General features: G+C 33.1%; 1 protein-coding gene across 1 annotated transcript in view; it reads left to right on the top strand.

Annotated features, from left to right (window-relative positions):
- The window catches only part of LOC149775122 (uncharacterized), a 96,358-nt gene that overhangs the window by 19,708 nt on the left and 59,323 nt on the right, over positions 1-17,327 (top strand). The window contains exons 3-7 of the mRNA XM_089944353.1: positions 1,870-1,980; positions 5,526-5,636; positions 13,649-13,762; positions 14,848-14,964; positions 16,586-16,808. Of these exons, the coding sequence (XP_089800479.1) occupies positions 1,870-1,980; positions 5,526-5,636; positions 13,649-13,762; positions 14,848-14,964; positions 16,586-16,808 (676 nt within the window). The remainder of the gene's footprint in view (positions 1-1,869; positions 1,981-5,525; positions 5,637-13,648; positions 13,763-14,847; positions 14,965-16,585; positions 16,809-17,327) is intronic.

Here is a 17,327-nt window from a genome sequence, read left to right as displayed (position 1 = left end):
CGTTAAAGCACGATTTTAGCATTAATTACGATCTCACATGTAAAAGGCTTTGACTAGGAGCTGTTGGAAGATAACACATATTCCGTTTTTGCAAAAATATATTTGTAAGCTTATTTTACAAAGATATATGCTTGCAAAATATAATATTGTCCATAAGTTTTTTTGGTTGGCTTTTTTCATCAATGAATGTCAGAGTAATCCATGACAGTACGGCACTTGTCATGACGAGGTGAACGGTTACAAGTGTACATGTAACGACGGGTACAAGGGACGCAATTGTCTTGCAGGTTTGTAAATCAATACACGAAAATGAGGGTAATTTCACTCGTTGCATAGTTCACATTGAGTTATTGAAATGTATCAGTGGAAGACAGTTGCTAAAATGATGACACCAAATTTATCGTTACACTGTTTATTTCTCTTTCGGAGTTTCTTTCTGAATTGGCAAACCTATCTGCCCTTATTTATGTTATTGAAAGTTTTGGTTCCATATTGAGACCTGGTTCATTTTTCTTCTGTTCCTATTCTCTCTTCTTCCGGTGCCCATCTCCCCCTTCTCTCTCTCTCTATCTCTCTCTCTTGATCTCTATTAATCTATATTGATCTCTCTCTCTCTTGATCAAGATGTACTTACAGATTACTGTCAAGAGGTTAGTATTATAAATCAATACGATGCCATGAAAAACATGCCCGCAAGTGAAATACAAATTAATTGTAAGCTTCATGTACAGATCATTTAAATATAAGTTTCAACAAGACTCTTACTAGAAATTGTTTGTCTATATGCAGATCGCTCATACAGTACATGTTAAAGAAACAGCCATATTCATTAGAGAAAATGTCGTAACCGTTTGTCCAAAGGTATTGCACTGTGCCCACCTCCCCATTCATCGATGTGTTTTGCAGACAATCTGTTAACGATAAGAAATGTATTTTCAATTTTGTTAGTTTTGTTGAGAAAAACAACCTTGCGAGCAGTAAGTGTAAGATCTAATTTGCTCAACTATCACTGTCCTAAAATGTTTGTACAATTTCAGAAATTCATTTTCACCGTTCTGATAATGCTGTATTTAAACGTCTTGGCACAGATTTTAGAAAACATCTTTAGAAATGGACTGTTTAGCCTTAAAGTATATAATAATTAATGATCGTTTCATTGCGTCGATAGAAGGTTCACATGCTTCAAAAATATTTGTTTTGTCAAACCTTCTTTATGTAATCTTCATGCCACTGGAAAATAAAGATCAAAAGTTGTTGGTAATGTAATATGATTGCTTTTAAATGTTCAGTAACTCTAGAAGATACTTAAAACAATAAAATGATTGAATGATTTAAAAATAACGAATCCAGAAGAAACGGCAAAAAGAGAGCATTATAAAACACAATAACATTATGCAAGATTATATAATTATTTGCAAACATTCAATAGCATTTAAGCACAACGGTAACAAAATTGAACTCTACTCCAAACAAAGGTTTTCAACAAGAGTTATAATCCCTTTCGGTGTCCCCCAGGGGAGCTCGCCTTTACCGATGACATCCATCTCGCCATTATCCGCGTCGGTTCGAATCTCAATGTGAATGTGAGAGAAAGCTGCCTCTAGATTTCATCGTGTTCACGGATTTTCTTCGACGAACATATACTGGCTGCCATTCATAGCCTATCTTGCGCTGCAAAATGGCGTTTCACCCCAAATTAACATATGATCCCATTCGTAAACGGCTTTTAAAGTCATTAACCGGGACACTGAAGTTGCAACAAATTAAGTGTGCCATTCTCTTAATATATATGCAAGCTTACGTTAAGAACAAATATACAAAACAAATAGCATGCTATCAATAGTTTTGTTTTTGGTTGGTTTGTTTCAGACGTCGACGAGTGTCAGAGTAATCCATGTCAGCACGGTACCTGTCATGACGGGGTGAATGGTTACACTTGTACATGTAACGCGGGTTACACCGGACACAACTGCATTACAGGTATCGAAAACAAAACACGACATAAACATGCCTTTTCGTTTTATTCTGCGGTTCATAATGCGAAATTGAAATGTAGCATTGAGGGAATATTAAAATCTTCATAATGATGAATCTGTAGAGATATAACTGTTGAATATATTTTCCTTTCCAATTTGAACCATATGAATTCCCTTACGGTATATTATTCATAGATATGTGCCCAATTTAATTTGTCTTATGCTACTTATCTATTTCCTTCTTTTCTGCTCTCTTCTATATCGTTTTGTGAGGATGAACGTATCCTGGAATGTTGATATAGTAATATACATGTATCGTATCAGTAATGTATCAGAAAAAATGGTTACAAACTAACTACAAACCATATTTACCGTCGGAAACATAGTTTTCAGGGTTAATCGGTCATATTGGCAGAGTTTGACCTTACCATTTTCAGTTGATATATTAGTGCTCCTCATTAACTCTATAGTAAATTCGATGACATTAAAGATTAAAATAAAGATTACAAATCTATAAATACAAATGCACACTCAATAGATTATGTTGTGGGAAGAAATTACTCACACAAACTCCAGCATTCTACAAAGTGCAAGATACTGGGTACTTCATCATCAACTTCTCATTAGATTTTAAGCATGATGGTAGCAAAACTATAGTCTAGTGAAAAAAGGGATTTTCAGCAAGAGTTGTAATCCCATATTTTAACGGATCTTCACGTCAGTGACTAGGATCCACAACTTGAACAAAGTACATACGACATTTAGTCAAATATAGATATGTAAATTATTATGCGAGCAAATATGCAAAAACGCCTTGATATCATCTTGTACATTGCTTTGCTTTTGGTTGGTTGGCTCAAACATCGATCGATGTCATACATTTTCCACAGTAGCAAGTTACCTGTCATGACTAGGTAAGCATTAGTAAGCGCATATGTGACACGGTATATAGTGAACGGAATTCTACTGCAGCTATGCAAATCAATACATTCATAACATGGTTCGTCATTTCATTTTGAAGTTCTTAATGTGAACTTGAAATGAATCAATGGGATAAAATTGAAATCGCTATAATGATGATAACATTTTTATCGCTACCGTAGTGATCACTTTGGCACTAAGTTCTCTGTAAAGTTACAATTTACAAAATATATATTCAATTATGTATGTTATTCAAACGAATGGTTCCATGCTGAAACTTATTTCATTTTCCATTTTCTACTTCTTTTCGTTCTCATGTCATTCCTCTCTCTCTCTCCCTCACTCTCTCTCTCTCTCTCTCTCTCTCTCTCTCTCTCTCTCTCTCTCTCTCTCAGAATGTACCGATCGTATACAGTCCATATGGTAGTATATAGTTATAAATCAATAAGGTGCCATGTATAATTCCAGCAAAAGAACTCCAAAACCTAACGCAGTTCTAATGTACGTATATCTTTAAAGTTTAACTTTTTTCACATGAATCTACAAAAATTGCCAATGTTTAAAGTTTTCGTCATTTTGTATTGATACAAAATGTCTCACATCCATAACATGTTACATTTGACAACATGAACAAGCATAATAAACAAACTAAATATGTGAAGACAAATGCATAATCATTAACATATTTAGAGTAAAGATCGTGCACACTGAAGTCTGCCGGATAGGACCACTCTGTATTGCTTCTAATGTGTCTCCATTCCATTAAAGTTCCCTTATCTATCTGCGCAAGAAACGTGTCAACGACAACAAAAATATCGTCAATGTCATTGGAAACAATGTATACAGTTGTCAACACGACTCGTGGAAATTTTCAATCTTTGAACTGTACAGAATCGTTTCATTCTGCAATTTGTGTCTTTCAAACAGTATAAGTGTTATATATATATATATATATATATATATATATATATATATATATATATATATATATATATATATATATATATATAACATTTACATTACTTGTTGTCTTTTCCTATCACTCTGTGTTATCTATACATCTATTTCATAATTGACCAAAGTCTAAAATCAAGTTAATGGTGTGCCTGTCTAGTGACATTGATTTTGCAAAAAAAAAACATAATACATGGCTAATATTTCTATATTTTGAAAGAATAAATAGTCAGATCATTGTTATCGTTGTTAAACAAATTTATTTGAGTCTGGGATATTTGTTTCTCACTTGTAAATTCTCAACATGTTGAAAACTTTGAATGTTTTATTTTTAAAAATTACCTACTTCCTGGCTCTAGTTTTGTGTCTTATCTTTTAATATCAATGTTGTTTACTTGCAAACCTACACATATATACCTGAACATCAGAAGTTAAATCAGTATTATTGCTGTATTCCGTTTTAATTTGGACTGATACATTTATTTAAAGTATTCACTAAAGCTACCAAGTGCTCATGAATATTTCCTTTTACTAAATCACTAAATTGGAATTATATTGAATAAGGTCAAGGACATTTTTATTATATTATGTATACATTAAAATATTCTTACACATCGCCAGATTCCAGGCCACTGATGTATTAGGTCATTTGTGACGAAAGACATATTAGCATATTCAGTCTTGTAATTTATTTAACACCAATATAATTCAACTAGAATTCTCCATATTTAGAATCGTGATAGAATCTTTAAGACAGTTTGTGATTTAATTCACAATACTTTAAGTATATATTACATTTTCATTTTGCATTCATAGAAAATACAATATTTGTTTTACTTAGTTTGAGACCATATTGTCGTAATAGTATCTTACATTTGGCAACATAAGGGTTAGAAAAGAATTAAATCCTTCAAGACAAATAAACATCCATTAAAATCTTTAATACAGCGATCTTACACACTGAAATCTGTTGGAGTGGATATCTCTGTATTGTCTCTACTGTGTCCGTATTGCTACGATCTTCACTGTATCAATCCGCGAAGCAGATGTGCTAACGAATACAGAAGTCGCTTCTGTTTCGTATAAAGATACATTAGTTTTATTTAAAAAAAACTTTGAATCATATGTAAGAGCTAACTTGTTCAATGGTCTTTGTCCACAAATTCTACACTTTTCGAACTTCGTTTTCATCAGTCTAGTTTGCAAGCCTTTATCGTATTGGCACAAAGCGAAGCACATAAGCTTTGCAAAGGTACGCTCTTGGCTTAAAATGTACAACTAAAAAGACAAAGAACGTTTCCATTATATCTACTCAAACAACCTTGATATTGTTTCAATATTCTGTGTAAATTATTGTTGTTGTAATCACCATATCAGTGAAATATGAAGACCGATATTTTTGGAAAACTTACTTTTCTTCTTGCAATATGTCCAGTCAGTCTGGATGTTTCGGACGCAGTGGTATATTAAAGAAGCAAACAACTAATGAAAACCTTTGAGTCAATAAAATATTGAATCTAGTATAATCAGAGAATCACAGGAATACCATCATTTTCCAATGGCCTAAATCCTTGTGCACTCCTAGGTACCGTTTTAATATATTTGCTTTCGAATGTAGGTATGACGGTAACAAAACTGAATTCGAAACAAGAATGTTTGTTTGGTGTGTTTCAGATATCGATGAGTGTCAGAGTAATCCATGTCTACACGGTACTTGTCATGACGGGGTAAACGGTTACACCTGTACATGTAACGCAGGGTACAATGGACATAACTGTATTACAGGTATGAAGTTAAATAGATGAAAACATGGTTCGTCGTTTTATTCTGTAGCTCTTAAAATGATTTCAAAATGTATCATTGGCAGGTTACTGAAATCGCCATAGTGATGATACCACTTGATATATACAGTGGCGATAACACATTTTGGTACTATTTTCTTTTTATGTTTGGAAACTGTATCAGCGTGTTACATCAGTATGTTATCTTAACCTGCATTTCCCTATCAAAGACTATTTCATTTTCTCGTCTGCTGATTTTCTCTCTCCTTCCTGTCCAATCAATCTCTCACTAAGAAACGATCGTAGAATCTCATAATATACAATTATAAAATCATTATCGTGCCGTGACACATATGCATGTTATCAAATTCCAAAAGAAACTTGGGCTTCAACTGTAAAAAGACTTTTGTACAGGAATCGTGGAACAGGGCAATGTTTGACCTGTGCAGAACAATTTTGTTAGATATTCAGTGTTGTCTCGCAATATATAGTACATACGAGGACATAATATATCAAAATGCACAAACAAAATCTTTATAAACAAACCAACAATAAGCAAATTGTTTAGTATATAGATGTTAATCATTGGAGACTGTCGGGTAGGACCCCTCTATATTGTTTCTAATATGTCCACTCCAAAGATCTGTACTATACTCGCGCAAGAAATGTGTTATCGATACACATAAGTCTATATTTTAGTACGAAAACAGTACTTAGTTTGAGAAAACACAATTTGAAGCATTGTCTGGAAGAACTGAATTATTCAAAAGTCACCGTCCTAAAAGTATTGTACTATTTCGGAAATGCGTTTCGTCAGTGCACGTGTAATGCAGTCGTGAGTCGCATTGGCGCTGAAAGAAGACACAAAATTATGCAAATGGACGCGTTTTTTTAAAGACGTATAATAAAACAGATTGTATTAAATACATGCAAAGAAACATTTTGTATATCTACTAGAAAGACTTTGACACACTTTTAACAATGTAGGTCAACTGTTATCGTTGTAATAATATCCGTATCTCTTGGAGAAAGGCCCGAGAGTTAATCAACATTTAACATGGTTATTCCAATATTTGAAATAACACTGCAAGTTTCGAGATTGACACTTAGTCCAGCATATTACAATAGACAAAGTCATTGTGCAACATCAGGTACTTCGTTATAAACAGTGCATTGTCATTGAAACATGGCAATTACAAAACGGAACTTTACTAGAATGAATTGTGTACAGCAAGAGTTATAATCCTGTTTCTAAACGGCTCTTAAAGTCAATGACCTGGATACAGGAGTTGGAATCCTGTATATATGCCATTGTCTCAAAAAGAAACAAGTATGATTCCTTTACGAAGACACATGCCGAACAAAGATGATCCCCAAAAGCAATTCAGAGAGCAAGTGGTGTCACATTAATTCGTGTCAGCACGGTACTAGTCATGACCAAATTAACGGTTGCCCGTATACATGTAAATATGGGTACAGGAGGAAACACTTGTATTACAGGTATCAAAATAAATGACTTCAAAATATGATTCATCACTGTATTATGTGCTTCATAATGTAATATTGAAATGTATCAATGAGAAAATATTTAAATTGCCATACAGATGGCACCACTGGTATCGCTACAGTGGTTCTAGCTAGTTTGAAACAATTTCCTTTCGGAATTTACAAAATATATCTGCCCTTTGTATGTGATGCAATCTTATTTTTCCATATTGAGGCTTAATGCAGTGTTTTTCTTCAGTAAATATTTTTCTCACCTTTACGTCTACTCTCACTGTCTTGATCAGGTCAATACATTAGTATTATAGAATAAACAAGTTGTCTTGAAAACTATTCATGTAAGCGAACTCGAAACAAAACGTATTTTTCTCTTTAAAGAAAGTTTTCAATATTATTCTTTCATCGTTGTCAGTGAATGGAATTAAATGATTTATTTTTATTGAAAACTCGATAACTCTAGTACAGTATGTTACGTACCAGTACATGCAAGATCAAAACAAACAAACCATACTCTAACAGTCATTAAAACATTTAGTGCAAAGATGTTACACACTAAAGTCTGCTGAAGAACACGCCATTCCTCTCTCACCCTATTCAACAATATCAATGCGGGCAAGAAATGTGTTAATGACAACCGGAACCTCTTTTGCAATCGTTGGTCGAAATAAAAGAGAATTAAACACGATCTGTTTAAATGAACCCTTTTGCATTAAATATTGTATACAAAGATCAACGTTTCATTCAGTAGATATAAAGAAATTTGTCCTTATATCTACGCAAAAAGCGTAGATATCAATTAATGTCGTTGTAATCTATTAGAGGAAGTTAAAGACCGAGAGTTATTTGGATATATGATATGTTATTTTCAACATATTCAATAATTATGATAGTTTCGAACATATTGGCATATACAAGACGTTTGAACAATACAAACATTTCGATGAATAAAAAAAATGATTCCAGTATACTTGGAAAATCATTCAGATGCCAGCATATTACAACCGAAGAAGCCCTTGTGCTAGATTATGTAATGCTTTAGAAAATTTTCATTCATCTTTAACCACATCAATACTAAAACAGAACTGTACTAGAACGAAAATACTTGTAATCCCATTTGGAAACAGGTTTTCAAGTCAGTGATTCAGAAATTCCAACAAAGCACTCTTGACATTCTTTCACAAATAAATTATGTAGCTTATTTAACGAAGATACAGGAGAAGCAACGCTATGTTATTAGCTTTGAATTTGGCTGTTTAGTTTCAGGCATCGAAGAAAGGCACAGTAACCCATGTGAGCACAGTAATTATACAGACCAGATTTACAGTTACATGTGCGCGGGGTCTGTGAAATCAGTTCAAGTAAAACATGGTGTTTGTACTGAAATGTGTAAGTGGGCGTAAATTTCAAACGCCATAATGATGATAATAATTTATCGCCACAGTGTGGATATCAATTTTGTACATACTTTAGTTAATTTGACAGAACCAATATTTAAAGCATTATACGCAGAAAATCAATTGCTAAACGGTCACTGTCCTGGGTTTATTGTAAAATATACCAAAAAAATATTTTTGTATTGCTCTATTTTAACAGATGTTTAACCCGCTGATACAGCATGGGGAGGAAATATATGCAAATTTTAATACATTTTCCCCACTATTTTCAGTAACTGTACATGTTTCGAACACAATGAGATAGAGAAGACATTTTGAACAAATAAAATTGTTTTAATTGAAAAACATATAATCAAGTAGAATGTGAGAATCACACAAATGCCAACATATTACAATAAACAGTAATTACAACATTAGTTATTTCTTTAGAAATATTTAGTTCGCTTTTAAGTATGGTGGTATCAAAACTGAACTATTATAGAAACAAAGGTTTTCAGCAAGAGGTAAATTTCCATTTGTAAACGACTCTTCACAGCATTGACCGGAATCCAGAAGCTCCTATAATGAATATATGCCATCCTGACAAACATATATATGTAAGCTTTCTTACAAAGGAAATATATCATAGTGTCCATAAGTTTGGTTTGCTTTCTCTCCGACATCGATGAATGTCAGAATAATCTATGTCAGGGTTCTTGTCATAATCTTATGAACGTCAACATATCTTCATGCGACGCAGAATACACTAGATAAGAATGATCAGAGTGATCAATTCGAACTGAAATTCTACCATTGATTTTTAAAAAGAATGCATCGGAAGAATTTGTTATGTAATAAGCAGAATCTTTCTTGAATACCCATCTCATATCAAATTGATGTAACTCTTTAATCTGAAATACATGCTTTCGCACACAGGTTCCTAACATATATAAATCATTCAACTAGATAATTTCATAAAATGTATACGAAATGGGTATACTTATGTGATATTCCGAGTATGCAATCGCCTTAAAAACCAGAGCCCCACCACACAATGAGCTAATTATCCCATTTGGTTTAGTCTGAATTTCGCATTGTCGAGAAAATACCGTAAGTCGTATTCTGAGTGGCCAGAAGAAATATTTGAATCACTTGATACATTGACTAAGATTTAGATTACTCAATTCTACCAACTGGTTGATCGTAATTTAAATGTGGCAAATTTTATGTATCCTTGATAAGAAGGCGACCTAATTCGAACAATGTATTGTCAACAAATCTCAACGTTATAAAGAATGAACATATTGCTAGTAATTCTCAGGTGCGAAACGAATATATGGTTTTATATTGTATCACTTGACAATGCAATTAATTATTAGGAGAAAGAGTAAATAACTAACAAAGTAGACTGTAGCTATATATCAGTATTATTTTAATGTCAATTTGCCATCTTTTTAAAAACAGAGCTTGCCATCTAGCTGGAAAGTACAAACCATTCTCGTTAAAATCCGTTTTATGGTAGCTTACAGCACATTATCTGCAAACAAATTTTTAATGATTTCGAACCGTACAATATTCTTGCAATATTAAATCATGAATTCAAGTAAGAAATCACGGGGACATTGAACTACTAGCATTTGTACATCACCGTACTATGCTATACGATACAATATACGAACAGTCGGACCAATACTCAGACCAAAATATATGGTCCCTCTCGACAAACTTCTACAGAAATAAATGCAGATAGTGGAATGTGCTTTGTTCATATTTGTTTCTGTAAGATCCTCAAAATTGGCAAGCGAATGCTATTATGGATTATGGAACATTCGAAGAGTGAGTTTGATGTACCACAAGCAACTATCATTGGCCCTCATCTGTCTAATTAACAATTCTCCCTATCCCAGTCAAAGCCCACATTTTCCTATTTTCAGACGATTGTCTAAAGTAGAGACATATAATATCGATAGTGGACCATATCATCATGCTACATCTCCTGAATGTTTTAGACAAATGTGCATATAGTTGAAAAATGAAATTCTATGCCCATACGAGGATAATAAACTCATTTATTTTTCAAGGTGAAAACAAGGAAAATGTAATCTGTATCGCGGGTGTGCTATAACCAATGACTATAAGACGTGCATCAGAATGATTTGTCAAACAGCAAAATCTTCATCTGGCCATGACAATAAACACTACAATAAACAGTACTAAACAAAGTATGCTAACGGAAACTAGCTTATCGAACGTTGTTCATGCATTATTTGTCTCTGAAGTATGTGACCTTTATCACAAGCAAGGTACTGAAGTCATATACAATATAAAGATAGGCTACTAGGTTTATAACCAAAGACTGCATTTATTATGATGAAGGATGTGTATCTGAAATGGTCTTGACCTTCTTGTTATGCATGGCACATATACTAATAGCTCTAAGTTAACCGAGTCTCACTGTTATTTGCATGGTTATTTATACCACACACTATATATCGAAATATAGTTTGACTCTCTTTGGAACCAAAGGTAATTCAATGGGTTGACCATATGCTCTGGTTGCTCATGTGTTTGCAAAATACTGTGAGTGTTAAAGAACTTTAATTTTCTATGCTAGGGAGATAAATTGTTTTCTTAATTTGGCTCAACCTACTTTTTTGCGCTTCTTTCTGTTGCTTTAAGATGATATAGTCATAACAAAAACAATTTTAACATAACCAAAGCAATCGTACATTGATATTGAAATTTCGCCTGGGTATGATGACTAGCACTGGATCCTACATAGTTCTAACTATTCAGAAACGTGAATGACATTTGAGACCAAGAGTATATAGAAATCGTGAAAGTGTTTTTTTCTGGAAAGAAGTGTAAAAACTCTAAATTTCTTTGTGAAAAATACCATCATACAGCAATTATTTATTCCTTGTGTAAACAGTCGTAGATCGGAACAATGGTAGTGAGAATATTGATGCACCAATTTAAAAGAAACTCTAGATTGCACTAAGATTAGCTATAGCACTCTCCATTGAAACCCAGTAATATAGATAGAAGAAAACAATGTATATTTGTATGTCGGAATTTCATTTGCATGTGTGGCTATTATTAGAGTGGGGTCCGAAATGTCTCGGATTTATCGGTTGCTGCAATTCATGAATGCAAATAGACAACAAAACATCGCACTGTGAAAAGATAGAAACGTATTACTGATCGTCTGATTTAGACACCAAAATTATATTGTTTTTCTTAAATACGTCTAACTTAGACACCAAAAATATATTCATAATATGAAAGACATCTAACTCAGACACGAAAAAATATTGTTTTTCTCCAGTACATCTAACTTATACATCAAAAATATATAGTTATTCACAAGAAATCTAACTAAGACACTAACATCTATTGTTTTGCTCCAAGACTTTTAACTTAGACACCAAATATGTATTGTTTTTCTCCAAGACATCTAACTTAGACACTAAAATATATTGTTTTTCTCCAAGATCTGTAACTTAGACACCAAAATTATATTGTTTTTCTCCAAGATAACTAACTTAAACACCAACATTATACTATAGTTCTCCAAGACATCTAACTTAGATGCCAAAAATATATCGTTTTTCCCAAGACATCGAACTTACGCACTAAAAATATATTTTGTCTTTCGCCAAGACATTAAACCTGTTGAGCAATTCATGAATGACTTCAAGGTAGCTAATGGAAAGAAATGAAAATATAACTGATCTAAGACTTTGAGACGTTTAGAAATGTTAATACCGGACGACATAATTGCACATGGATAGAGATGTTATTGATATAGCTAAGTTGGCTAGTTCCACAAATGCTCAGCAGTTTTGCTTTCATATCGTAAATATTTTTGTATTTCTTATTTATGTAACCTATTTTGCAATATGCGCAACCTTTATTAGCCAAAACGTGTTGCAACGTGTTGCATTTGCTTCTGAAGTTTACAAATCAAAGAATTCGTCCTTTCATTACTGTTTAAAAAGGATGTTATTATGCTGCCAACTGATGAAACTTCAATTTTGTCAACATTTGTATAGAAAAATTGTATTGTTTATTGCGACCTATCTAGTAAAGTCACTGAAGTTGAAAACAACGAAACAATCTTCAATATCTTGTTTGATTTGTATTGTAATTTTTCAATGATTCTCAAAATACCTTTGTCGGATTGATCTAGGTAATTTATATTATATTCTCAAAATGACCACATTTCCAACTAATCGAATGGTTTTTAAAAGTTTGATTTGAATTCTTTTTATACTGGAGGGTTATACATAATATATAAGTGGTTAAGTTTCCTTTCATTTATGTATTTTCTTTATGTGTTACTTTTTGTGATCTTAATACATAAAGATGTCTGAGTTGTCCCTAAGGCTATTTTGAATTTAGTTTTGTCCTATTCCTACATGAGATGATAATGCATGATAATATGAGTGTCCATGGATGTTTTAGTGTCTGTATAAGAGATGATGATGCCACAAATACTGGGTAATAGAGGGATTTTTTGTGTTAATTATCGAGGGCTCGTATTGTTTGCCAGGAACTTTTTCGATCGTCATTTTATTGTTTTTATATCCTTCCATGACATAGTCAATAAAGCAAGCTATGAGTGGGCTGAGATGTTATTATATCCATCGAGATGGTGATGTATAACATCCGGAATCTTCTTCTCGTTCACGCCACTTCTTTTTTATTATTTTGCAATGTTTCAGAACAATTTTCCGGACAAAGTTTTTATTGCATTTTATGACTTGCAAATTGTTTCGATCTCGACTTAATTTATAGCACCTTTTGATCTGGCATATCAATACTTGCAGTTATCTCAAGTAAGATTCCAAGATTTGTATAGGGATTTATGAGTTAAAAAAGAAGTGGTCAGTGAAAACTTTGAAATTGCAATATTTTCGTTTTTGGACTGAAAGGTGTGTATGTTTTACTGATAAAAATGAACTTGATACTGCCCCGAATCCCAACATATTAAATCTGCCCTGGTATGCTTATATGGTTGATTGGTTTAAATACGACAAGCGCAACTCACAATCAACATAAATTTATATACACAAATGCATGAACAAAAACAACACCTATTTACGCACGTAGTAGTAACTTATCTTAAATATTTCAGACATAAATGAATGTTATAGTAACCCGTGCTTGAATGGTGGAACGTGCCAAGACCATATAAACAAGTTTACTTGTACATGTGCTCAAGGATATAGAGGAGGCGACTGTAGTATGAGTAAGTATACAACACTCATAATAATAAATCGTAGCGTTCATACAGAGCGCAAGAGAGGTGATTGAAATTATGGGTTCAATGGTTTTCTCAAGCGCTTAAAAGCGCATTTGCACAAAACAAACCGTTTATGGTCATTATATCCTACAAAATATGGATAGCAAATAGCTACAATTATAGGTGGGGTTCTTTTTGACGCAGGAAATAAAATAAAGGGAAACAATAGCATAATCAAGCAACATGAATTATTCAATAGTTACATTTGAAATGACGACAAAAAATTACAATCTGATCTCTTGTTTACAATTATACATATCGTTTCATTCCGAAGCTATTGTGTCAGTGTCAAATTGTGTGTGGCAATATATTCCCATTATTGCCACTATCTGATAAGTTTCTTTAGATTCGCTCATATATGTAGGACAACTGCAGGCAAGTTAAACGTAAGATAATGTTCTTGTCAGATTGAAATGCATGAACACATTTATTAACATGTATCGGTTAGTGTGAAAGGAACGAACACGTACTATATATTTCCTCAATAAAAATCAAGGTGACCATCATTAACTATAGTGCTTTGGTTTTTCTGTGATATTTTTAGATTTCCAGGATTTGTTAATGTACTTATTTGCGCGCCCCAGTGAGCGGGTTTATGGGTTAGTGCAGTGGTATTCCGACCAAACTTGAAAGAGGAATATTTAGAATCGTACAATTAAATCACCCGGTTGGGTTCCGGCAATACGTGATTTCCTCCATTAACCTTGGCACTAAATGGTCAAATTGTGTTGTTGATGGAATTTGCTGATTCGACGACAGAAAGGACACAAATTGTAATTATATGGATTAAATAGTGGGTATTGATCAAATTGTGAACATTCCGTAATCGCACACTTACATTGAGCCATAACGGACAACATTTACATTGTTACGAATTAAGTAAAATATACATGTTTAATCCCACAGTAAAAAATTATTGCAAGCACTGATTCCTCCCACAGTTCGAAAAATAGAATCACGTTTTGCCAAAAGTGCTTAAAGGAATTAAAAACAAACCAATACATTTATTTTTTTCCATATTTGTTTATTAGACATCGACGACTGTGATGGAGTCACGTGCTCCTTTCTACATACATGTGTTGACAAAGTGCATGGTCATGAATGCAATTGCATCACCCTTTATTTAGGCAGTGTAGGCATCTGCACATGTAAGTACTCTCCAAGCATTACATTATTGTATCAGGTATCTAGGCCTATATATTTTAGCTTCATATTTAAAATTACTTATATTAAACTGTTCTCTTAATTTCTCGTAAATTTACGATTATTTTATATCTTTGGAATTAATTTATGTTGGAAATTTAAAGATGTTGGCATATTGTTCAAGGACATAACATACACATTGTTTAATAAACACTAAACTTCCATGTTGTATGTTGTAAGTGTATTAGAATGGCAGCATTTGTTTGCATCTGTCGTCCTGTTATTGTTTGCGACAGTCTTAGCCTCTGCTTCAAATCACCTATACAGAGTTATATATATATATATATATATATATATATATATATATATATATATATATATATATATATATATATATATATATATATATATATATATATCTTCACCCATTTCTATAAAACGTGAGAAAGTTATCGAAGCCAGTTTTCTACACGTTAGAACTGTATCAATCTGACTTGCCTATATTCGATAATCCTTACCGCATGTTACCTATGGTTCAATTATATTCTTACTTATTACCACCAATTGTAAAGATCAGTTATATACAATGGTGTGAGATAAGAATTGCTACTCGACGGTAATAATTAGTAATGCCAAACGTTTACACATCACACAAAAATTCTCATCCCAAAGGTGGAATTGTATTGTCCTACATCGAGAAAAATGATGAAATAGTTTAAACTTTTATCACTAAAACAAACATCTTTAATCACATAAAAAGTATTGTGATAAACGTGCACAGGAACTGGCGAACCATCATCCATTTACATTAATCAAGATATAACTTATTTGCAAAACATTTATTTTCTACAACGTGCAGGGGATGAAATTAGTCTCCGGAAAATTCGACGTATAGCAATAAAGAACCAGGAGCAATACTTTATAAACCTTTTTTCCTAACCAATGATCACTAAGCCTGCAAATCAGGAGGGTAGAGGTATTTGTTGTGGCTGCGTTTTGTACATTTTAACATTTTCGCTATGTAATTCTTTTGAAGTTTATTCATAAGCTTGTACTACATACATGTACGTCATAATTAGTTTCACATCCTAACGTTAGCGAGATTTGTACAATTCAAATGGTCTAGATAACAAATTAATTCATATGGGGATAATATATATAAATCTTTAAAAGAAAGCTGTATAGATTAGTTATTGACTCCGAATCAAACGGAGCAAAGTGGATCGCGTAATTCTGCTTGTTGATGAACTTTCATGTCACGCGATTCCAACGTAAGAATCCTGCAGAGGAATGCTATTATTCATACCTTGGGCAGTTTCCTTTGCCTATTCCAAACAGTTCTAGGTTCGTAATGCATGTTTGTACAATAAACGTTTACGCATATCTATGTACGCCAGCAAATAAAGATTCAAATGGTCATGTGTTATGTAGCAATGATCAAAATATAATCAATAAAAAAAGGTCACAATGCCAAGTTAAGAACAAGCGTCTATCCCGAATGTCTAAGTTACAACGCAACTGTAAATTAAGAACAAGCGCCTATCCCGAATGTTTAAGTTAAAACGCAACACCAAATAAGGCACGAGAGTCTATCGTTAATGTCTAAGTTAATTCCTCTTATTGCAGATTATATGTTGGCCGCAGCCTTATGTTTGTTGGTCGTTATTGTTTGCCTTGTGGCATGGCTTGTGCGAAGAAGCATGCGAGAAAAGGTCAGTCCTCTGCCACATCCAGAAAAAGGAAATATCTGGAACTCAACAACATCACAGTCTCCACCATCCCGCAGGTTCTTGCTTGATGTCAGCGACAGCGATAGTCTGAACAGGCACATTCATCCAAAGCCCAGAATGTTTGTGGGATAAACAGGAAACGGTGATACTTTAACGTGGACTAAACAAGTTTGTTTCTCTAAATATATCTGTGTTTTCGAGATAATTTTGAATAATTCATTTCCCGACACATGTAATTTCCAATAACTTGAAATAGTGTAAATATTATATACAGGAAAACCTAAGTATTATATTCTTTCTGCTCAGATTGAAAGTAGACTCTCTCTAGAAAATGGCGCAAATGCCACAAAACATTTTTCCCGTCTGTAAGGTAGGAATTTTAAACACAAATTAATACAGCTACTTTTACAATTTTTTCGCATATGAAGAAGAACATTTAGCATCATCGTATTTACTACTTTAAAATAATTAAAATCTAATTAAAATTATACTTGTATGTGGTCATTAAAATAGTTTACAAAATTTGTACTAGAATTCCTTGTTAAGTGTAATAATTGCATCCCTCTATATATTTATCTCTGTTTCGTTCTCTCTTTCTCTTTATTTCTTTTTCTATTTACGCATTTGGTGAGGAAATA

The sequence above is a fragment of the Sinohyriopsis cumingii genome, chromosome 19 (genome assembly GCF_028554795.1).
Source record: "Sinohyriopsis cumingii isolate HCF-2022 chromosome 19, ASM2855479v2, whole genome shotgun sequence".
Lineage (NCBI taxonomy): Eukaryota > Metazoa > Mollusca > Bivalvia > Unionida > Unionidae > Sinohyriopsis > Sinohyriopsis cumingii.
This window is presented reverse-complemented; position numbering and strand designations above follow the sequence as displayed.